This window comes from Aulonocara stuartgranti (genome assembly GCF_965226115.1).
Source record: "Aulonocara stuartgranti genome assembly, chromosome: 19".
NCBI lineage: Eukaryota > Metazoa > Chordata > Actinopteri > Cichliformes > Cichlidae > Aulonocara > Aulonocara stuartgranti.
Genome location: NC_138955.1, coordinates 16,246,380 through 16,271,400, shown reverse-complemented (window position 1 = coordinate 16,271,400; position 25,021 = coordinate 16,246,380). Strand labels below are relative to the sequence as shown.

At 40.1% G+C, this 25,021-nt stretch overlaps 1 protein-coding gene across 2 annotated transcripts in view; it reads left to right on the top strand.

Annotated features, from left to right (window-relative positions):
- Positions 1-25,021, top strand: part of sobpa (sine oculis binding protein homolog a) — a 63,828-nt gene that overhangs the window by 26,387 nt on the left and 12,420 nt on the right. The window contains exons 5-7 of one of the 2 annotated variants that reach the window (XM_082517120.1): positions 4,427-4,578; positions 18,527-18,607; positions 19,579-19,674. In XM_082517120.1, the coding sequence (XP_082373246.1) occupies positions 4,427-4,578; positions 18,527-18,607; positions 19,579-19,674 (329 nt within the window). The remainder of the gene's footprint in view (positions 1-4,426; positions 4,579-18,526; positions 18,608-19,578; positions 19,675-25,021) is intronic. The other variant, XM_082517121.1, reaches the window with a different exon arrangement.

The window sequence follows — 25,021 nt, the reverse complement described above, 5'->3', positions numbered from 1 at the left end:
CTCTGAGGAAATGTCCACGTTACTCGGCCAGACAGAGGGCTTCATTATCCCTTGCGTCTGCTGTGGACAGGAGGCTGGTACGCCCCGGCGAAGGGAGCAAGCCTCCTTGGCATCGCCCAAGAGGAGTCCCCGCTGGCCCTGCCTAGGCGGGGAAACAGATGGTGCGGTCCCACTTAAAGCCCACCAGCACCAACTAACTACCCGGCCAACACCTCCCTCAACTCCCCCACCCTCCAGCTCCACACATACACTGAATTATTCATGTGCCCCCGCAAAATCCGACAAAGGACCTTTTGAGGTGCAGGTACGGCGAATGACGGTGGCATTTAGTACGGAGGCTGCATAATTACTGGCATGTTTTTTTTCCCTGCTCATGCAGATGTGAGTGTTTTCAGATGAGCTTGTTAGGATGTGCCAGGATGTGGGAAGGCGAAAACAACTCCACCTCAAGATGTCTCTTTGTGTGAAAATGTTGAGATACTGTGAAAGATGTTGTGATTTCATATTGGCCTTCGATCCTGATCATTATGCTGCGGTGCATGCATTTTTTCGAGCAACGTACAAACCCTGATCCACCCACTCAGTCAGCTTAGAATTAAGATATTTTGTCTTTTTTCTCTAATCGCTGCAGTGGGCAGCTATTCAGATAGACACAAAAAGGCAGAGAGAGTATAGGAATGAGAGCAGAGGGGAAGCTAAGCCATAAAATATGCATGTTGGGTCTGCTATGCTGTCTTTAGTGCCCCAGGGAGTTATTCCTTTAATTGTGAGTTAGTCTTTACTTAAAATCTGATGGCCCTGTAGATCCATTAAGCTCCACAAGAGGTGAAAAGCCTGGCCAGCGTGCGATAGGGAGGTGAACAGAGGTGAAAGACTAATGGGCCTGCGTTTTTTCGCCCTCACACCCGCGTATAGTCATAATGTGATAATTGGGAGATACTGGAGGGAATCTCGGAGGATCTCTCTCATTTCAGCAGCAGCGGCACTAAAAGCCCGCAGCTCATCATCAGCAGTCACAGTTTACCGCAGAAGAGGCATTTCGCTGTCACTGAGGGTCTGTTAAAATAATTTGTTGACCACACAGCAACGCGGCAGCTGCATGCAATACAATTACATTCACGGTTAAACAAGGGAATACATTTGTTGTTGTCATAAACATGATTTCGAGAATTAAAAGGGGAATGTGAGGGGGTCAGCTGCAGCTGTACTGTTTCATTTTCCTTATTTTCTGTCATATATACTGTAACAATGCTTGGTGCTCATATTAAACACGCCAAACAGCATATATCCTGGAGTCCTATGAGCCAAAAGCTCAGGCTTCAGAATATTCTTAACCCTCCTTTTTGTTCTCTATGCTTGCATCTAAATGATGTCATAGAGATGTGATTTTTCTAATATGATTGACTGATTATGATTGATTTCTAATGATAACTGTGAATGCAGTAGCTCTACTCACCAGCAGTTCAAGTCATCAGTTTGCGAGAGGCAGCCAATCAGTAGAAAGTTAGCCTTAATGGGAAAGGAGCTAAATCAGCTTCAGCCAGAGAATGAACTAATGTGCTGCTCCGAGGCTCTGTATGAGATAAACGAGAACTATTTTGAACTATGAATTATGCAAAGCTACTCTACTAGAGTCCAAGAATAACAATACCTAGAAATTACCATAACGGGTCCCCTTTACCAGACAGATGAGCCCTGGATACCTTTTAAAAATCCTTTTTTAAAAATCTTTTTTATCCCAGAATAAGCAGAAGTCAAGATCACTATATCTCACTGTAAACTGTGGTAGGCCGTTAAATGTGGCCTAAATCCACACACTTAAAATAATACTTTATTTTTATTTATGAGTCAGTCCCAAAACAGAAATTTTCATTATGTGCTAATATAATGTAAAAATGCTGCATACTACTGTAATTATCACTATGTAGCACCTTAATTCTGCCTGTTATTTTTTATCCCCATGTGGCCTACATGTCCCTGCCTCTACTATTTGTTTTTTAGCCCCAATGGGGCTCAAACAAAACATCCTGAAACAGTCTACACTGCAAATAATAACAAAGTCAGAAAGTGAATTTCACTTGTAGCACTCAGGACAACTTACACAACTGCTATTTCAACATGAAAACTACCACTAACTAGATAAAAGGCAAATTCAATTCAGTCTCATTTATATGGCACCAAACCAGAAAAATGATCACCTCAGTGTGCTTTTTATTGTATGCTAAAGACCCTACAATATTAAAAAGGAAACCCCAACAATCAGATGACCACTTATGAGCAAGAACTTGTAACTAACGTCAGGCTCAGCTGGGGGAAGTCATCTGCCACAAACCGGTTGGGGGTGAGGAGAAAGTGAAGTGTCAAACACATGCCTGATCAAACTTCTCTACAAAGGTCAGATCTGCAGTTTATTATTTCAGCTTGTTGAATTGCAGTTATGCATCATATCTGCTGTCTGTGCAGTTAGAAAGCCTCGTCTCTAAATGAATTGTTACATGCAGTTTGTTTGCAATTGATATTGCAGTTGCTGTGATGGACGGATAGAGAAGATCCAGCCACACTCATATATGAAAAGATAAGCTCTAATCTGACCATGATTCACTGCATCGCTCACAGTTAGATCATGCGGCCTGTGGTGCAGTAAAGCATTATACAAAGCTGATTTATTTTTACATGTTTATTGACTCTTATAAAAGTCTGCTGCTGATCTCAGTAAATGGAAATGGATGTCCCCTTCCCAGTGTGGATACAAGAGGGCGACACACTGCTGACAGTGCTCTGCAGGAAATGCAGAAAAAAAGTAACATCAAACAGATTGTTTTCTTCTACTAATCTACTGTGGTGTCATTTTCATTCATTCGTCCTTTAAACTGACAGTATTTTTGTGCTGTTGCATACTAGGAATATAGCGCATATTAATGTCATTTAAAAAAAAATATATTACAATGTTATTGTAAACACTGTGGTTATATTTTTAAGGGCTGAACTCCATTAGTTAAAGTGTATAAATGTTACAATGAGAGCAGTAATAAATTCTAAGTATTCCATAAGGCTTCAGAGTATGTAGGATTTTTCTGGCTCCTGAATTATTTTTCTGAGGGGGGAGAAAAAATATCCCACACACCATCCAAATGTGAACGGTGAAAGGGTTCAAAGAAGCCAAACTAGTCTTTGTTACCAGGCTGTAAGCATGTTTATTTCTCTTGTAAGGTTCAAGATTGACTCACTTCTGTGAGACATTAGAGGAACTGCACTTCCATGTTGGCTTTGTTTCTTGCGTGTCCGCTTGGAGAGAGCGTAGTCGGCAACACACATAACCCAGAAGTGGTACCTTGAATAGCGCTTTTCTACTATAAGTGAGCACTCAAAGCAAACCTTATGCATCGAGTGACACACATTCACTTTTTTCCTGTACATAAGACCAACAACCTTCTGAATGGTACCGTACTGTACAAAGTCCCAGAAGTTCCGATTTCTTCCTGTCTAGATTTCAAATGCTACACATTTCAAAATGAAGACATATCAGTGTGGATACGGCCCAAAGTGTGCCTGTTTATTTAGCAGTTAACAGACATCCTATAGCTCCAGTCTTTGCTGAAACACCATAACCTTAATCTTGTTGTGAACCTGTAATGTGAATATATGTTTATCACAGCGACTGTCCTTGTGGGCTAAATTTGTATATGTATTCAGTTTTTCCCCTCATGTTTTTTAATTTTGTTCTTTTTCTTCCTTTCCTCTGCCCTAAAAGTGCTCTCGTCATGAATAATTTGGGAATTACAAAAATAAAAATAAAGTGTGGTTTCACATTAGGTTTTACTGTTTATATGGAGACGGTGGAAATCAGGCTTGTGTAACACGGAAAACTTTTAACTCATGTGTTCCATTTGTGTGAAACACGCCTCACCAAACTTACACCTTTGATGGCACAAACTATCAAGAGGACGCTACACCTCACAGAGACTCCTGCGTCATCTTCAGCAGCAGCAGAATACATGCTTTTGTCCCTTCAAGTTCTCTAATACCCACAGAGCACAGCCATAAACAAGCATTTTCCCATATCCCAGGCTCATCCGTTGTGGCTACATTTATCCATGGCAGGGCTTCATTATAAATCCTGCAGTGGTTTTGTGGCTTGAGTCTTGAAAAGTTTTATCCAGTTGAGCAGCTGGGCTTCATCAGTGGAATTAATGCCTTTATGGTTTGTGTGTTTAATACGTGTAGTTGCATACTTTGTCCCTGCTGTGCACTTTTTACCTTCCATATAGGATAGGTTGTAATCAGTATCAGGCTCACTTTGATTACAGAATTTGAGAATTGTACCACAAGGTTATTTTATTGGACATCGTATTAGAATATAGTAAAAGCCCTTGGTGTAAAGAGCACATCATAATGCTCATTTCATTACCTCTCCTTTTCTCTGTAGACGAGGATGCGTCCAATGTGCAGATCATGTGCGCCTGGTGCCAGAAGGTCGGCGTCAAGCGCTATTCTCTGAGCATGGGGAGTGAGCTGAAGAGCTTCTGCAGTGAGAAATGCTTCGCTGCCTGCCGCAGAGCCTATTTTAAGAGAAACAAGGTAACATCCCTTCCTTGTCAACAGCTTGACTCTTTAATATGATGTATTTTAGACACTTTTCAGAGACTTTGTGTTACAAATCTACTGGTGAGACCCAGAGAAGAAAGTGAAATCCCCTCCCCCCAACAAATATCGCGATAGGTCTGCAATTGTTAGTATGATAGGAATGGTTACTGGGTATAGTGTGAATTGGTTTAATAGTGGTCATCATCTCAGAATGTGTACATGTTCCACTCTGAACAATACTGATGCTTGGTCAGGGTACCAACCCCCCCTCCCCTTTAGCCTCATTTTCTCACAGTATCATTTCTCCTTAAAGTGAACTAAAATTTGAAGAAAATGTGTATTTCCTGGCCAAGTGGTTGCTAGAGGTTGCTAGCAGTCACCATGAAATCTTAGACTTACCCCTATTCCTGCAGGCTTAGAGTGACATCCTTAATAACTGTTAGTCGTTAGGAAAAACAGTGTTTTTCACAGCCATTTGGCAAGTGGTTGCTGGAGGTTGTTGGGGGTCACAAAGAGATTTACTGTGCTGCACTGAAAACCTCTTCAGTAGTTTTTGCAGGTTGCATGGTAAAAGATGCCAACTTGTTTGCAAGCACTAAACTACTTGCAAGCATTAATGAAACTGCAAACTTCTTCAAAGTAAAAGTTACCCTTTTAAATTAAAACATTTTACTTTGATAGAAAATCTTCTCCATTTCAGTTTTGGTGCAGCAGTTTTTGTTACTAATTTCCCCCAGCGACTGCCAGCAACATTTTGCCAACAGGCTGAGGAATAAACACTTTTCCCTAGCAACTGGAGGTTGCCAGAAGTTTACCAACCAGTCTCCTGGCCTGTATGACTTGCAACCTAACATCTTGATTCTATTCACACATTATGTATCTGTTTTACTGTTAGAAGCAGAGTATCAGCAATTAATATGGTTCCCAAAAACTAGAATATCACCCATCAAGCCTTTCATCTTATTAACACACCATATTCTGCCGTATGTGAAAAGCTTCATCTTATCAACCTAAATTGTGACTTGGTGCAACAAAAGGTTAAATCTTGTTTAAAAATGGCACATTTTTGGCTACAAACCACATTAGCAAATATCAAAGTTGTTATTGTGTTGCCATCCCTCCCCCTCCAGTTACTGTAGTTAAATACTCTCCTTTCTCTCTTGTACCAAAGCTTGGATTTATAAGGAATTATACCGTGAGTATGATGTTTTACTCTCCTGCTTGTCTGTCCTAAAATCATTCAAACATAATCACTCTTCAAGCACTGCACTGAAGCAGGAACCATAGGGGAGCACTTAGACTACGTCTCTTCATTTCAGTTAGTGAGATTCAATTTTTTTTTTTTATGACACTTTTTCCCCAAAGCATGACAATCAAATTGAGCCTTGCATCTACTGTACTGTTGTATGTTTTTAATTTTTTACCTTTGACACTTCAGCTCATTTGCTTTCATAGCGAGTTTGTAGTTTTCATTGTACTGAATGTTGATTCTGTTGATGTCAAGGAGTCTGACGTGGTGAATCCTCGCAGGGGAATATGTGACAGTTACAAAAAGCTATGAGTCTTTATATCAGATCAAAACGCTTCTTTTGAACTGGTTTTATTTTGATGTCTGAGCTCCAGAGGAGGTCAGAAAAAAAGCACGTACAGGTATGTGTCACGCGGTATGCAGCAAAGTAGGCGAGGCAGCTTCATATCAATCAGAGCTCAATCAGAGAGGCTGTAAACAGGACATCAAATACAAGATTCATCGCTGTGAAGGAAGCCCCCTGCTATGAATCAGTGGGAGGGGGCCTTGTGTGAAATTATCCAGAAATGAAAGGCAGTTTATGTAAAGTGTACATATACATCAAAGAAACAGAGTTAATAGAAAATATAGTTTGCACACGCCCCATATAATACATTTTGGAGGCCTCGGTAGGTTTTGTAATTCCAGAATATCTCCTCTGTCAGACTGCTCAAAAGAAAATGTCCAAAATACAAATTTAAATCTTACTTTACACTTTGGAGGTTTATGCAAATTAGTGCATGTTTAATGAGATTAGACCACATTTGCAAATGTAACCTTCAAGTGACCAAGTGGAGTCATTTATGATCCCGGTCGTATAGTTATATGTGCTGTTGTGAAACGATTCCTGACGTGACTTTGTCAGTCTATTGTCAGCTCACTGGTGTGGCAAAGATACCGGAAAGTCGTGTGAGGTCATTTATAGCCCAGGAAATACATGCACTAAAAAAAAACTATTGTAATACTCCACTTCTGATCACTACACTGTAATCTTTTGCAGTGAACTCTGGATAACAGACTGTGAGTAGAAATATCTACAGCTGCAGGAGGAGCAGTAGATCTCCCTTGAGGTAGATAATTAATAACCAAAGCGATGTTAAAAACTGCTTAATTTTATAAAGCCTTTGCATAAAAAAGGCTGAAAATCAAAATCATTGCATTAGAACATTTTAGAGCATGAGTCATGGATAAAGTAAACAAAGGCGTGAATGAAATATAATGAGACTGTAAAATCACTCACTAATACACACTCACTGGCTACTTTGTTAGGTTGAATTGATCGTTATTGCAAATCTCTAATCAACCAATCACATGCAAGTAATTCAGTTCATTTAGGTAAGCAGACATAATCAAGACGACCTTCTGAAGTTCAGGCTGAGCATCAGAATGGGGAAGAAAGGTGATTTAAGTTACTTTAAATGTGTTAAAGCCAGGTGGGCTGGTATGATCATTTCTCATATTGGTGACTTACTGGGATTTTCCCACATGAGCATCTCTATTGTTTACAGAGGATGGACCGACGGTTTTCTGATTAATGGAGTAATGAGAAGGGAAAGGTCTCAATTCAATTCTGTTAAAACCTTTAACTCTAGTATGTTTACAAAATTAAACAATTTGGACTTCATCCAAAATGTCGATATATGTTCTGGAAAAGTACACACATCAGGTAAATGTTGGCTGTTTACGTTTCCAATATACAATATACAAGACTAATGAGCTCTGCATTACATTCTGACCTTATCAATGACATTTTTGAACAAAGCGGAGCTGAAATGTATTGTGATGTGTGTTGAGAACAAATACAAAGAAGCAGCAGTAGTCTTTCCACTTCTCTGCCAGCTCTCCCCATTAACCTGCTCCAGACTTCTGACAGAAATTTTCAAAGCATGTCGTACGAGTGCGGTGACAGCTCCTCATGCAAGTAATAGTTTTAGAAAAGTTCAGACTTTAAAACTCAAAGTGAGGGGAGGGATAATATTAGTCTTGGAAAAAATCTTTTACATTACGAGTTCTCACAGTCAGCCTGTTGTTCTGCTGATGCTTCAACATGCCCTTGATTATAATAACAATACTATTATACACTAATATTGTACATTTCTACCCCTCAGCTGCAAAATGATTCATCAGTGCAATCAGTCGGCTGCTTCTTCAAAAACACTTCATGAACTCGACTGCTTGATGCGATAACATTTAATTAAGTATTCCACTTTAGCCTAACAAAGCACACAAGCCTCTTCTGATATTTGGCCTGTTAAAAATTAAAGGCATGTTTTGTATGGAAGTCAATTTCTGCCAAATGAATAACAAAAGAGGCAATATCTCAACGTCCAACTTTAAGCTTAAAGTTTAAGTTCTGCATGACTTTTAAACCCAGACTCTGCGTTATTTATTTATTAGTTTATTTTATATGATGTAACTCATATAATCAGGAACATTTAAAGCTCCCAATAATATGAAAAAACAAAATAAAAACCCCAAACAAAACAAATTTCCAAGATATTTCTCAAGAAATACCTCTGAAAGACCACAGCTTGGCCTCCTAGTTTACTACTTACAGTCCTACTTACAAGGCTATGAACTGATATTAAAGTAAAGGACAAACCAACATAAAGTGCTTTAGTAAGGTGCTGCAGCATCAAATGCTTGCAGAACAGCATCAATGCACATTGGCAATTATTATGCAAGTTTTGGGAACTCTACTACTGGAGTGCCAACCCAATATCTTTCACAGGTATTCGTTTAGATTGAGATCTTGTCTCTTTAAACTGTCCATTGAATCCTCGTGCTCTAAAGATGGGTGGCTTTGTAAGTTTGTAAGTGATGACTCAAATTGGGATAAAAATATATCATCGTAGGACAAAAGCAATGACTCAACACTACTTTATGACCTTTTCCTTTAACACGTACTCACCACAAACGCATGGAGAGTCAGTTCACTAGCGATGCCTTTTAAGGATGCTCAAATATCATTACAGACTGCATCTAAAGAGTGCTCCTCAATTTTTTATGGTAGCCAGTTCCATAGACACCAATGCTAGTGGTTCTAACTTTGGGGTGAGCGTTTCTGTGATGGAGATCCAAGTGTGGCACTAGGTCCAATAATATTCAGCTTTTTTGTTCAGTGGAAATGTATTGTATGTTGGAGGTTATAAGTGGACCCATCCAAAACAAAATCCACTACAAGATTAAGTTGTTTCCATGAGTACTTGAGTACTAATTAGCAAAACTGAAAGTACGTGCGATGCCTGGTTAGCCAGCCTGTTTCTATAGTTTTCCAGGTAGATAAACAATAAATGTGTAGCTGTCGTCTTTTGTTTGGCAGTTAAGTAGCCAAATCTAGAAAATAAATCTTGCAGCTGTCATAGTAAAATCCAACCTAATGTAGCACGCATTATTACTTTATAAATGCTGATTTATGGATATTTTTAAATCTTAAGCTGTGCATGTCACAGTTAAGGGTTTTTGCTGAGCATTTTTCTCTTATCTTTGCAGCAGCAGAGAAAAAAATATACAAACATAGTCAGTTATGTCATGTGTAGTTTAGTGCACATCATGCGTAGTTTATGGTAATATGTTCATTTATATACATACAGCATGTTCTCAGCCAGTCAGACATGTTGGGAAAAGGCCTGCTCTACCACAGCAGCTCAGATTCTATATTTTGTCTGGCTCTTGCACATTCATGCAGGTCATTTGTGTAAATGATACCCATGTGTTTCTTTTCTCATGCACCCACAAGGTTGGCCACAACAACACAGCCTCCAGGCTTTTTTTTCCTGCTTAAAAAAAATGTCATGGCTTGAAAAAAAAGAGTATCTTATGTCTACGTGTGCTTTGGCTGGAGGAGCGGAGACATGGGGGAAGGAGAGGGGGGATGCAGGGGGTGGGCAGCGGCTCTGGCATTATGTTGCATGAAATATCTTCAGCTGCCTCATCCATGAAACCCAATCCCCTCCTAGGGTGACTATGGCTGCTGCTTTCTCACATCTCTACATAACTCCACATTCTGTAGTGCCTATTTGAGTGTGGCGAAAGATGATTGATAGTTTAACTCGGGCTAATCACTTATGTGCCTGTTTACTGTGCGCCTTAAGCTCCTGGATTAGTTTGTATGGAAGGTGCAGCTTCCTCCCCGCTCGCAGCACTCAATTATTCTGTCTGTCACCTCACACTGTCTGCTCACTTTCATTCTCTTTTTGACCATTCGCTATTGATTCAGAGGCACCACTTGGCTCTTTTTCTTGTTTGGTAATTCGCTGCAACCTAGTCCCTTCCCCGTGCGCACATTATGGCGGTTTGCGTGGTGTACGCTGCACAAACCAAATCTGAGTGGAAAGATGCCAACCAACGGAAAAGTTCACCGAGTTTTCAGCTCCAATCTTGGACAGTTTGGAGGATTAAACTAGAATTAAGGGTGGAGTTTCAGCTGGAGGTAAAAGCTGCTTAACTGTCACACTTTTACACGCAGCTGTATGTTTTCCTACTTTATCTGACACCCACACATACGCCGATAAACAAGCTTTCTCATTGGACACAGTGCCAAGATTAAGTTAGGCAATTAGCAGTGATGGATTACGCTCCGTGAGTGTGAAAAAAGGTGGAATGAGAGCAGGCTCTGCTTTGCATGTACGCGAAACACATTGTCTACAAATCATTTAGGGCTGGATTTTGAATGCAGGAAGCTGTAACAAATGCTTTGCTGTGGCATCAACTGTGATGAAATGTTGCTTGTTGCTGTTGCAATAGCTCCAACAATCTTTTTTTTTTCTTCCATCCTCAGCTGGCTTTGAGTTTCTCAGCTTGAGCTCCTCAAAACACAGTTGGGCTTTAGTTTGTAATTTTGCATCTACTTCTTATCTTTTAATTTTTGTACAAAATAAAGAAATATTGCTCGCATGCTTGAAAGAAAGCAGGATTTTTGCTTATATGCAGGTTTATTTAAAAAGTTTAACCTATTTTAAAGCAATGAAATCATTTGATTAAACCTTAAACTGCAATATTTGCAATTTCTGTGACATTATTGTACATTTTTGAGATAATTACACCAAATTTCTAAAATAGCTGGAATTATTTGATGGATTTGCTTTTACTGTACTTATTTCTTTTGTTTTCTCAAAGCATCAAAGTAAAGTCATCAGTGTTAGGTTTCCACTTTACTGTAATCATATTACACTTTACTGTTTGACTAATGTCATACATTACTAAGTTAAATTCAGTAAATTTCATTACACTTACTAATCACACTTATAGTTCTTGTTCTTGATTGCCATTAGAAAAAAATAACATCAAATGTGCACACATCCTGTCAAGAGCTGAATTTTCAAAGGTAACAAAAGCAAGTGATTCCATTTCTGCCCATTAATGTTATTGCAGTAGAATCACTGTGGTCACAGGCCACAGCATGTTTCTGTTACGTGCTCTTTGAGCTGGTTTTCTTCATCTCGGCATTTGGCTTTGTGTTGATACCCAAACACTGAGACAAAGATCTTGTGCATTTCCTTGTTAGAATAAGGATTTGTGCCAGTGTGTGGGACTGTAGCATAAGGTTTGTATTGTTAGCTGGCAGTTATGTGACAGTGTGACTCAGGCTACCCTGCTGAGTATTGCAAAAGTAATGTAGTGAGTGCTGTAATGAATTACTTTAATCAGAGAGAAACAAGAAGCGAGTTACGGCCCAACGCTGGCAGTCAAGTTTTAGGCATGATGAGGACATTTTTTATGCGAAATTCTTGGAAAACACTTTGCTACCTGTGAAGTAATCATTCTTAGTGTTTGCAAAGGTTGTAGGGTATTAGGGTAAATGCCTAAGATCGGATATTAATTGTGTATGTCTTTTTTAAGCCATCATATGCACAATACTCCATCTAATTATCAAAATCTGCCAAACCTACAGGTTTAAGTCATGAGATATATAAAACATTTATGCAAAGCAGTTATAAAAATTTGTGAATCTGTAAGAGACAGAATGCAGGAAGTCCAGTGCTTCCCAGCACTGTTTTGTTACTGAACTACTGCACTTAATAGGTCAATTTTTTGGTTTGTGTGAGGTATTTTAGTACAAATAGTCTACGTGTTTTGTTCTTGACAGTGCTTTGCGCATTCTTTCCTTTTTGTTTCTTCTGTCTAGTGCAGTTTACTGTGATGCATGAACATATTTCCCCCTCAATATACATATGAATGTTCTCTCTTCTTTAAAAAGTAGAATTTTCCTTCCAGGCTAGAAGTCAGCATCTAAAGAGTGTTCACTTTGGTACAGAACAGCAGTCAGGCATGCTTCCACAAATAATAATCTGGTAAATAGACACTGAAAACAAGACATTGTGGAAATTAGAAGATGAGGATCAGTGTCATCCATCCATTTTCTTAACTGTTAGGGCTGTGGGAGAGCTGCAGTCTATTCCAGTGTACGCCCTGGGTAGGTGACCATTCCCTCTTACAACCATTCACTCTAGAACGATCGGTTAACCCAACAAGCATGTCTTTGGACTGTGGGAGCCCCATGCAAACACCAGGAAAACATGCAAACCGGCATGTTGCTCAGTGATCATTGCACCACCATGCTGCTGGAGTGGACCATTATTCTGGCAAAATACTATATCTAAACACTTTCACCCCTCTGGTTTGCAGAAAATGAACTTTTCACTTTGGTGTCACTGACATATTCAGGTTTGAAGGTGAATTATAGCCTTTTTCAGCTTATCTATATCGCTTTTTTGAACTTATGAACTGCTTTGCGAGTTTTATCTTTAGACGTGAGAACTACAAAACTATGCATGCTACACATGCTGCACATGTCTCAACTTCTAGCAAAAAGATCCTCAGCAGAACCAAATGCAGAACATTAGGAGTATGTGGTGTATATTTTAAGGATTTATGGAAACGTGACAAAAATGCACTGCAGGTAGTTTGAAGAGCTTTCTAAATTGAGACAATTAGAAAAATAACAAATTTCTGCCAAACAAATTGAACAGGAAAAGGTTTATGAGGTTTATGGCACAGAAAACCAGAACAGCACCACAAGCAGAGAAAAGTGCATGAAAAATAAATAATCAAATAAAGAAAAAACAATGAGTGAAAGCAGTCGATTACAAGGAGCATAACCTGACACAGGTGGGGAAAAAAGGAAGGAGAAAAAGGGAAAAATGGGACGTTGGGTACTGGAGATATGCAAAGAAAGGTAATTACCAAAATAAAACCGGAGTGGATGTAAGGGAGGAAGGATAGGACAGAGGAAGGCAAAGAGACGGAAGAGCTGGAGACACATGAACATAGAAATATCAAAAAGAATAGCAGTAAAATTAAACAGGGACCAAACTCAACTGATGCGTACACTGAAGACCACGACAGCATGACACATTGCATTGAAATGTATGTTACATTATCTTTGCGTTTGTGCTGGTTTGGTTGTTTTTATGAAGGCTTCAAGCATAGGAGTGTGCAGGGTGATGGTCTGTAGAACCTGTTACTGTGTGAGATTACTTGTGAGGAATAGATCAACTAAAACTTATATTAGAAATATAAATATAAAATACAAGTTAACTTCTTTGGGTTTGCAGTGAATATTTCTTCAAGCAAAATTGAAATCATGCAGTCTTTCTTGTATATATAATTTCATTTTTTCTTTATAAGTCTTTATGAAGAAAACAGCAAAACTGCATGCACGTGAGCCACATAATTCGTAAAAGCATGAAGCGGCTAGGGAGGAAGCCTCCAGTTTGTGTCACACGGGTCGTTTCTGTTGCAGTGCGAGGCTTTTTGTTCACACCATGAAATGCCCCCCCTGGAGACCCCAGACCTCCATCAGTGTCTTTCCCTGGGAGCTCCCTCCAGGCGCGAGGGGGCAGAGTGCCGCTTCATGTCAGCCCAGAAATGTCACATTCACCTCAAACACGCACACGTCTGCTTCCACACAGCCTCCCCGCTCCGGCAATTTGCTTTTGCATCTCCACCGCCTGCCGAGGAGGGCACGCGCCCAGGAGAGACGCGTAGGGGGGGCGAGGGTGTGTGAGCATGCACGTGTGTGTATGTAACTGCTCCTTCTGCGTGTACGAATGCAGCTCCTTGTGGAAATTTTGAGTGCGCGATGAAGTGTGTAAAGTGTCTAGCAGTTACGAAGCCTTGAGGCCTGCCTGACACAGCTGCAGGGCACAAAGAGGAAGGTGATTATCTCATAGCTGCCAGCTATTCAGCTCAAATAAAGACAAAAGTAACTCCGACTAACTAGGAGACTAAAAGTGAAGCCACGTACATGAACTTAGAATGTGTTGGTGTCATTTCTAAAACTTGCACTCAACTCACATGAAAAGTGCAATAAAATGTACTTTGTGTTTTATTTGCAGGTACAGTGGCGATGTGCAATTTAGCATTGCACAGCTCACAGCAGATATATTAAGATGAGCATTTGCTGCATTAAAAAATAGAGATTTAGTAGAAGGAAACTGGCCTGCAACATTATATATGCAAAAGTTACATTTAGAGCCACATAAATGTTCAAGAGAGGAACATTGATGCATATGTTGCTGTAAAGAAAGTGACTGGAGGGTTTTTCTTGTTGTTTTTTTTTTAACCACTTCCCACTTGCACACCCTTGTAAAAATTTAAGTGTAAAGATCAGAGCCTCATGCATGCATAAATCTCCAGTGATGCTTTGCAAACAAAATCGAATGGTTTGTCTTTCCAAGGTGCAGAGAGTAGAGGCAAACTTGTCTTTTGATTTGGGGGGGGTGCGCCCGTTCACTTCCTTGCCTGACATTTGCATAGTGCCAGGATTGCACCTTCATTTCAGGATTTGGGATGAGCTCTAGTGCGCGCGGCTGTGTTTGTGTTTGGATTTGGAAAAGCCTGCCTACGAGCGCCTTTCTTTGGGAGGTGATGGGCACACACACCTGGACGTGTATGCATGCCCAGATGGAGGCTTGCGTGGTGGCAGCTGGTGTGACGTCCCGTCAGGACGGTGGAGCCGGCAGAGAGGAAATCAACGTGCGATGTCCTGCACTAACTAACTAACTATCAATCTATTTATTCGTCTATCTATCTGTCTGTCCATCTAGCCATCTATCCATGTCTATCTGTCTGTCTAGCTATCTATCTCAGTCCCATCCCCTTTATCTGTGTGGCTCCCTGTGTGTGCCTCACGCCTCGTTCGCAGTGCCAACACCTCATTAGTACAATATGCAAATGAACTGGCGCTGGGCCAGAGGGTCAGAGCACAAACTGGAGGCAGAATAATAGCACAATGGTGCATCTTTTTGTGTATCAGAGAGAGAGAGAAAGAGTGTGTGTGTGTGTGTGTGTGTGTGTGTGTGTGTCCAAATGCCTGCCTAAAATTATGTGATTGTTTATGTGTGGTTACCTGACTTTGAGTCAGTGCGATGTGTCCGTACCCAAACTCTGGAGCCATATGTAGGTCAGCCTACACCTCACAGCTTCTAAATAACCATGACCTCATAAACCCTGTCATGAAAGGTTGGAGAAAACAAAATCAAAGTAAAAATACCCCCCCAAAAAATGTGCCTGTTATTTTGTAAATTCTCACAAAACAAGGTTTTCTGTCAAATCTGTACACTGTGTCGTTTCTGGTACAAACAACAGCATGCTTCGTGACTCAAGACAGCAGTATCTTTGCACCAGGCTTGGAATGGGAAACCCTACCTGGAGGTGATGAAAGCAGATGGGAGTGGAGGCAAACTCAATCAGTCTCTGGACTAAAAATGTAAAATATACGCCAGAGTTGCCCTTTGGTATCATCGAGAGATGAAGAGAGCTGGAGGCCAAATTACCCATGACAAATCAAAGGTTGCAGGGAGCAATTTAAAGGGAACATAATATGAAAGAGCGCTACTCAAATCAGCGGTTCTTCTGTCAGTGCACGGGCTCAATTTGAAATGTCAGCTTCGGGGCTGCAAACGGCATGATGTACATGTCTAATCGAGGTTAAATCTCAATTTCTGATAACAGTGTCTCAGCACCCCTTGGCTGTAAAATATGAACTAATTTGATCACACTGGGGTCTACATTATATAAAAGTGCATTTCATTTAATGAAACACAATGGAGCCATTGGGCACCGTGCCAGACAAAGCTTCTCCAATAACCTCTTTGTAACAGAATTGCCCACACCTGGCACAGCAGCACTGACTGCCTCAGTTTTCACACTGCACATAATGAATGACTCACAGGGTGCAGGAGAAGGTGGCTCCTTTTCCAGCTGGCGCAAACATGTAAAGGAAGTTTGTATTTTAAAAGCATTGCCATGGAAAGTAAAAGCACAATAGCTATTCGGGCAAATTAATCACATTATCGTTATTTGAGGTTGTATAACTAATAGATAGGTTACTGTAAATCCTACAGTTTAAGCCCCAGTATCTTTCTAATCAGCTTTAGCATATTTGGAGTCTGCAGCATGTTCAGATGCATTTAACCTGAGCTAATCTGATTCATGAAGAATGTGTGCCCATAAATATGGAGTAATTTGTGTATGCACTGAATGTTTAATGCACAAATCCCAGATTCATCATATTTTATTTACGTTTATAGCATCCTCAGCTCACACACGCTCACACACAAATGAATAGCTTAAGAAAATAAGCTAAACCGCCATCATTCCCGAGGGAAAACATTAGAGGTTTGCCTTTTCTGGCGTCACATCTTTCCCCCGCCGTATCCTTCAAGGTAAACGTGTTTCCTTATATAGCAAAATGTAGCCGTGACAGTATTAAAATTACACATGGAGGTTATGCTCCTGATTCTGATGGTAAGAACAGACTTGGCAGGGACACCAGTTTTTCTAAATGTTTTTTATGCCTGTTGGGAACATCTCTTTGGTTTTGTTGTCCGGTTAGAGCGTTAGCTCGTTTTTGTCGAGGTATGTTTCCGCCTATTGAAACCCGAAGATCAACAAATTATATATTTTTTATGAACTCCTGTGTGAGTCTCTGTGTCATTTTCTTCCATTCTGAGATGATTACACTTAGCTAGATTAGGAATGCTGACACCATGAGTGAAGTGAGTAGGTGGATCGTCTGCTCGGTGAAAACAAAAATAAAACTTGTAAAGTTATTTTCCATCTTTCTCGTTAGACAATTTGCAAGATGGAGGTTATGCAGATCTTTTCGCAGTTTGACACTACTTATGTTATAATTAAATCAACAATGGTAGGACTAATAAATGCTAAGTTTAGCAAACATAAATACACACAAATCACATTTTCTCAGGTCAAGTTAGTTTCATTCAGTAAAACATCTTTTTGCCTTCTTTGTTGAGTTCTGTTAACTTTTTCTGGCTTAAGGTTTATAAAAAACTAACGAGCTTGCTTTCCGCCATTAAGATTATCAGCAGAAGAGGAAAGATTGATTTCAGCCACTTGCGGGAAAAAAAGCAAAAACATATGTTCATTGAAATGCATGAACTGATATCATTAGCTAGCATAATGGCTGTGTGGGTGTGAGCAGATTGTACTTGCACGACATCTCCCTCGCTCTTTGGGTTAGTTAGCTCGTGGCACCTGTTAAGGTGGACCACCCTCCACCTTCCAGTACAGTTACGCCAACCTCATGTTATGTCATTCAGTCATTACAGCAAGCAGAGTGGAGGGAGCTCTTTGAGGTTGTCTTTGTTATCATTCCAAGCCAAATATATCAGAAACTTTAGCAAACGGCCACACCGAAATTTAACTCCCTAATGACTCAAATTATTGACACTTATTGTTCTTGCTGCCTTGGAGCAAATGTGACCACATAGTTTTCCTTGGAGTAATAAAGTATTCTGATTCTAATAGCTGGTTTTGATTTTAAGCTAAAACACTGTATATGTGCCCTAAAACCAGTGACCACAACAAGGTCACAGACCACACCTTTACTATATTAAAGTCTGGACATTACAGCTAAATTTAAAAATGTTGGATAGAAGAGTAAACCTGGGAGGAGGCAAAGGATTATTCCAGGAAAATCCAAGTAGCTGACCTGCAAGGTGAAAACAATATCAGCCTCAGTGCTGCAGTTGGCAGTATATTCAAAGGGACAAGCTATTAAGCAAGTAATGGAAGCAAGTTATTCATGTAGAAAAAGTATTGGCTGAAATGTCTTTCAGACATTTTTGGTGTTGTTGTTTTTTTTTCTTAAATTAAAAATTGGGTTAAAATGAGGTGAAATGTATGGAAGCCCGTTTCCACCACTTAGGGACAAAAAAAGGATCCATAACTCGAAATTTTGAGAAAAGTAACTCGAAATTTTGAGTTAGCACTGCCAATCAGTAATCTACGTGAATGACCTCATTTCCTTGTTACCCAGAAGCTGAAGCCCTCAGCTACAAATGCTACAGCTAAGCTACCAGTATTACATCCAGTCATGAATGCACAGATTGCTGAGTATTTTCAGCGTGGCTTCAAAAATGATGAAATCCTTGTGTTATTAGCTGAATCACATGGCGTTACTATCAGCCAACATACTCGCGAAAGAGCCAATTTGTTGCGATCCTGTTTTTAGTGCGCGTTACTCTGCGCCACATGCTTCCGGGTAACAAGAAAGTGACCTCATTCTCGTAGATTACTGATTGGCAGAGCTAACTCGAAATTTCGAGTTAATAACTCGAAATTTCAAGAAAATAACTTGAAATTTTGAGTTATGGATACTTTTTTTTTGTTTTGTTGCTTTTTTAGTGGCGGAAACGGGCTTCCATAGAAATGAGACAACGCTTCAACCTTCAACAAGTCTCTGAATCTCCTGAATCATCCTTCAAGGTAGGATCAAAAGATTCTGAGAACTGAGCTCCATAAAATTTTAAAAGCTTGCCTGTTTTAAATTAGACTGATTTCCCATTCAAGGTCATCTTCTCGGGTATGTCCTGGCAGTTTTCAGCATGAGTGCTATTTCAGCATTTCTCAGTGTAAGTCCAATTTGGGCCCCTTGCAGGCTGAACAGTGTGAACATGAACTTGGGAATTTCATTTGGAAGATCATTGACAGAGCTGAAGAGTGCATAGTTTCAGATTCTAAAGGCAGAGCGTCAGGTGAGGAGCAAGACTGACGGCATGCACCCTGAATTCAAGTCCCCGGATTGAGACATCAACATGGGGTTTAGCTGTAATGTCCTGAGGTCTCAGGAAGACCAGGGAGTGAGTCCTTTTTGGCCACATGAGCACAATCCTTGCTCTCCACCTGGACATGTCACTATGATATTTGTTCACTGAAAATCAAGTTGAAGGATTACACACCAACTGGAACGGTACAGGTGTGAGGGGACACAATGGGAATAGCACTCACTGAGAGATCTAAACATAAAAGCTGAGGTGCACAAGAAGATGTTGTTGGAGGGGGGATCACCCAAAATTCAAATCAGATAAACCTTTTGATTTTCATTGACCTGTTCTCAGAACTTTTTGATCACACCTTGTATCTTAGATTGATGGGTGTTAAATAGGCACAATTGTTTGCAGCATTTTAACTGCCTAAACTAAATGTCTTGCACACGCGAACTGCACATACACACCTGCACACTCACTCGCTGTTTTGTTTCAGAGGATCCTTAACCCCTCACCCCTCGCCCGCCCATTGGTTTGATCACAAACCAATGGCTTTTCACCCATTTTACAGTCACCATTTCTGTTCATCTTTCTCATTGTTTTTTTTCCCCATTTCTGTTTCCTTGTTGCCTCTGTTCACGTGTTTATTTTGTCCATTCGTAAAAAGAAGCCATTATTTCTCCCCCCCAGGCAAGAGACGACGATGGCCTCGGTGGGAAATTACCCCTGCACAGCTTTGCTCAGGACACGCCCAGGCTTGTCTTCAAGACAAACAGCGATGTGCTTGTAAGGACCATACCCATTTAATGCCAGACAAGAGTTAAGCTTAATGGCTTCTGCACAAATATGTTTTGATGTTGTTCTTTGTTTAAAAATATGTAATTTTCAAGTCATGTCTGAAATGTGCCTGGGCTGGTTTGTGTTTGAGAATTACTGTCAAAGTAAAGCAGGCTCTTCCTCAAACCTCTCCAAACAAGATGCTGCACAAGATGCTTCACTTAAACGTTTCCATTTGTTATGTTCTGAACTTTTTTCATGCTTTACCATTTATTTTGCCCATTTTCATTTTTCATGTAGTGAGCTGTGTCAGTCTTTTTAGGAGCTGTCAGACACATGCAGTCTCACAGTTAAAGCAGGTGTATAATATTGCAATAATAGCAGTGAAGCTAAGTTGGCTTTACTGAATAATATTTATTGGAAATGTTGATATACCTGTACATTTTACAAGTACATGCCCATATCCTGCTCTGCCATAAAAGTGCCATTTCAGTCCATTGTTAGGTAATTGCCAGGCAATGTGATGGTGCCAAATATATCTTAGAGGAAGGATCATGGTCAGCAAGAACACTTAAGTTAGTTGTGACATTTAAACAATGCACAGCTAATGCTATAGAGACTCATGGGACCAGGCAACAGTTTTCCAGTCTTTTGTTGTGCCGTTGTGTTGAACCCATATGAATTGTAACTTCAGTTTCCTATTCTTGACTGACAGAAGTGGCATCAGGTGTGGTCTTCTGCTGCTGTAGCTCATCTGCTTCCTAGTTGGATGTGTTGTGCATTCAGAAATGCTATTCCTCATCCTTACCTAGATTGTAAACAGTGGTTTTTTGAGTTACTGTCACTTTCTTATCAGTTCAGGGCAACCATTCTTCCCTGACCTGGCTGGATCAGGTGACCCTGAATCCTCCCTTAGTTATGCTGCAGTAGTAGTTATGCTTCCCATGATGCACTGAGTGTTTCTTATTCACTCACAATCTGTTTATACACCTCTTTGCATTTAAACATGACTTGTTATCAATGTTCCCTCTAATTTTTCACGTGTCTGAGCGAACACACAAACTCCCTGAGAGGCCCCTTGGACCACTGTGAGCAACAGCAGACGTGTGCACTGTGGTCACGCCAGCATTGAATCCATCCACGGTTTATTAAAATAATCAAATTACAGCATTTACATTTATGTTGGACTACTTTTAATTAACTGCTTTAGCCCCACTTACAATGAAAATTTAAAAAAAATCTTGCTCATGACCTGTGTAGTATTTTAACACTATTGGAAGTTAAAATAAGAGAGTCCTGTAACTCTCTTTCTCTGCAAAATACAGTATATAATGACCAATGTTGGGCAATTAATTCTTCAAAAAAAGTATGTTATGCAAAGTAGTTTTGCAAACAACAAAGTTTTTTGCAGCTATTTACGTAAAAATGCAGCCAAGGCGTTTTTTAAAATAAACATTTCAAACTATTTACAGAACAATCAGCTGTTCTGCATCAAATCTGATGCCACACAAATGATTTGTGCCACTCCAAAAAATAATTTCTGTCCACTATGAGATAAAGGAGAACAACAGCCTGATACCTGCAGGCCTGACAACAGGAGATGTAACACCTGTAACATTCAGCAGTCATCTCATTGTTCTGACACACACAACAAAACTACTGACTACACTACACACTAACTACACAAGATTTGCGCTAAAAGTCTCAAATCTCTCATATCTCAAAACACCTCCGTCACTCCTGAAACTTCCTCCCTTCCTAAACAACTAAATGCGATGTTACCATATCATTTTTAATTGGTCGACATGGTACATTTTTCCACCAATAGGAAAGGGTGGGGTTTTTTGGTTTTGTTTTTGCTCACAGGCTTTCGAGTGTTTTCCTTATAAAATGCCGCTTTTACCGTTCCTTCCCACAGTAAATATAAACAACGACAGTATTCAGGAAGAAAACCAAACATTGCACATATTTTTATCATAACTCTGGTTTTATGTGGCCTATCAACACAATTTAAAAACTGGTATAAAGTCCACACTTTTTCTGTCAATTGTTCCGTCTGTCCTTCATTACCGTGGCTTCACTCCACATCAGCCACGCCGCTTTGCTTGCTAAAACACCGGTGTCGGCACATAAGGACGCTGTCATAGCCTGTCAACGACATTGATTAGCTGCGTGTATACGAATGTGAATCACATCATTGGCTGGACTATGGGATAAGGTGGCATCGTTCTAATCCCATACGGAAGCAGCCAGTCACTTACTGACTAACACTGCAAAACAGAATTGTTAAAGTATTAATTTTAATTTCAATTCAGGTTAGATTTTTTTTTTTTGTGCGCAACGCAGATTTTCTGTGCACAGAGAGCGTGCCAGCAGTGCGCAATTGCGCACGCGCGCAGCTTAGAGGGAACATTGCTTGTTATTAGTCTTTGTCCCTCTTCAGCAGTGCATTTTTGTCCCCTCTTCCTCCCCTCACCTCCCAACCACAACAGCTGGCTGCCCCTTCCTGAGCCTGTATCTGCCGGAGGTTTCGTCCTGTTAAAAGGGAGTTTTTCCTTCCCACTGTCACCAAGTGCTCGCTCAAAGGGCATCATTTGATTGTTAGAGTTTGCTTTCTGTTATTGTAGGGTCTTTACCTTACAATACAAAGCGCCTTGAGACGACTACTGTTGTGATTTGGCGAAATAGCAGTAAAATTGAATTGAACTGATGTCTGACATCAACTTTGTTGATGACGCCCATACAATATATTTTTCTCTTTTTCGGACCATTCTCTGTAAACCCAAGAGATTGTTGCGCGGGAAAATCATAGTAGATCAGCTGTTTCTGAAATACACAAGTGTACCTAACAAAGTGGCTGGTGAGCATATGTTGCAATATTCAAGTTTTGTGGATATAAATGAGATGTTATTATCAAAAAAAAAAAAAGTAAACAAAAACTGTATGTTGTCTTCTAAAATCTTCTAAAAAATTCTGCTAAATATAAATAAAAACTATTTGTAAACTTAGTGGGCTTTCAAATTTATCACAGCTTCTGTCACAGCTTCTATATATATCTATATGTCTGTTGATAACAGTAATGTTATGTTTCTAGGCAGCTAGAGTGTACCGAGTTTGAACCTATGTGTAGAACACTGGGAGCTCCAGCTTCTTCCACAATTGAAAAGTGTGTTAGGTTAATGCCCAGGACATTGTTGCAAAGGAGATTCTTTAATCTCGAGAATTTCACGTGTTTGTAATGCGAAACAGGTGTACTCATTCATAATATTTTATTGGACAATCTTCCAGTCTCCCATTCCAGACACGTGGAATCATTTTTTAACTTTTGTATGTTCAGGTTTTGTTTCCTAACGAATTTATTTTATGTTGACCAACTAAAGGCTATAACATTTACTTTAATACAACATGCTTTTGCCTACACGACATCAGCTACTCAGTACCAAAGTCTTTGCATAGTTTATAATCAACTAAAACCAAAGGATCCAGTTACATCAGAGCAAAGTGTCCATCTGCAAGATTCAGTCTAGCGCTGATCATACAGGACTTGGTCTTCAAGACACCAAATTTTCTCTTTAAACTCTTGTTTTATAGAAGCGCCAACTGTTTATGTATCTACAATGCTGTCTGACAGACTGTCTGGAAAATGCAATATTAAATATTACTGCATCTCCACTCTCCCTCTCTGTGACAGCTGGCTTTTCCCTCCACCCCTCAGTCATTCAAAACAACCATAAGAACTTCTGACTTCAGACATGGCCAGACGTATACCTCTGAAATTGGCTTTTTGATAGGCTGATCAGCACTACTTACGCTTGCTTACCTGACGAAGAAGCTATCCTGAGTAGCTTGTTAGTTAGGCTTGAAAATGGAGGTAACAGGCAAAATAAAAGTAACTTCTCCTCACTGAGAAGCAGTCTGATGCCAGTTCTTCAGATTAGGAAGATGTTGATGTTTAGCTGTTAGATTTCGAGATGTATGCAGGGTCACCTTAAATATTTCCACTGATTAGCATTCAGTGACTACACTACATATGACTGGTGTATAAGTGTGTAATTTTCTCATGACTGAGAGGCATTCACACACTCACCATGTCGCTTACTTGGATCTCACTGTCCATAGCTGACAAGGGAAGGACTTTGAAGACATGTTTGACAAAAAAGGAGATGAATGAATCTGTGCTTGTCCAGATCCAAATGAATTTATGTATTTAAGGGTGTGGAAATGTATCTCCTGTCGGTAAACGCCTCAAAGTTAAACCTTTCCCCTGAAGAGACTCTAGTGAACTGTTCACCAACAGCTTTTTCTCCAGTTTGTTGTCTCAGTTTGCTATGTGCAGGCTCTAGCCTCAAATTCATCACACAGATATTACAGCAGTATTGATTTTTCCCAAACCCTGCAAAAAAAAAAAGAAGCATATAACTGTGCTTTCTATGGAAAAGCACCGAGTAGATATCTCATCTCATAGATCTCCCGTCTGCTGCATTGACATTCAAACACAATCCGCCAGGTCTGCCTCGTCTCTCTTGCAGCTGAAGTTATTTTACTCGCTGTGCGTGCGTGAGCGTGCGCTGTGAAATATAGCACAATTGAGCTTCACCTGGCCAAGTGAGAATGGCCTTTGTGTGTCACATCTATAATGACTGATGGGATGGCTGGCTGTGAAAAGAGCCACCTCACAGAGAGTGCGGTTCTCCTGCGTCTTGGCTTTTAGCTGCAGTTTAAAACTTTTCATCCATTCAGGTTTTGATGGAGAAGTCAGGTACACTATGTAGTCAGTATAAAACACTGGGAGAGGATCTGTACCAGATATGTTTCCTCTTTTGTAAGCCAAGTAATTATAACCATTGCAACAATGAATGAGGCAACTGGAAACTGATAGTTTGGTTAATCATAGTAATAAGTCCACATGTTGCAGATGGTCTTTAAAGCCTTGCCAAAGTTTAATTTTCTTGTGTAAACATCAGTGTAAGCTTTACACTGTTTTCTTCTTCCAGTGGACCAGGTGCTTTAAGATGGCAGTCTGTTGCAACATGATCTAGTTTTTGGACTAAATCCACAGTACAGCCAGCTCAGTGTTTCTGTCCGCCTCTTCTCAGAATCTCTGATGAACCCAAGCCGTCACGGGTGGATACTTTGCTGCAGATTGTTTGGAGTGTAAAATAACAAAAAAACCAAGCCTTGCTTCAAGCACCTGGTTCATTTTCATGTGTTTAATCTTTGTGTTTTGCACTTTGTGATTGTGGAAGCAATGTGAGAAGTGTCAAAAGAATCGCATATCGACCTTAACAGGGCGGGATACCCAAGCCTGTCCCTTGATGCACTTTTCTTGCTTAAACCTCCTCATTTTCAGCGAACC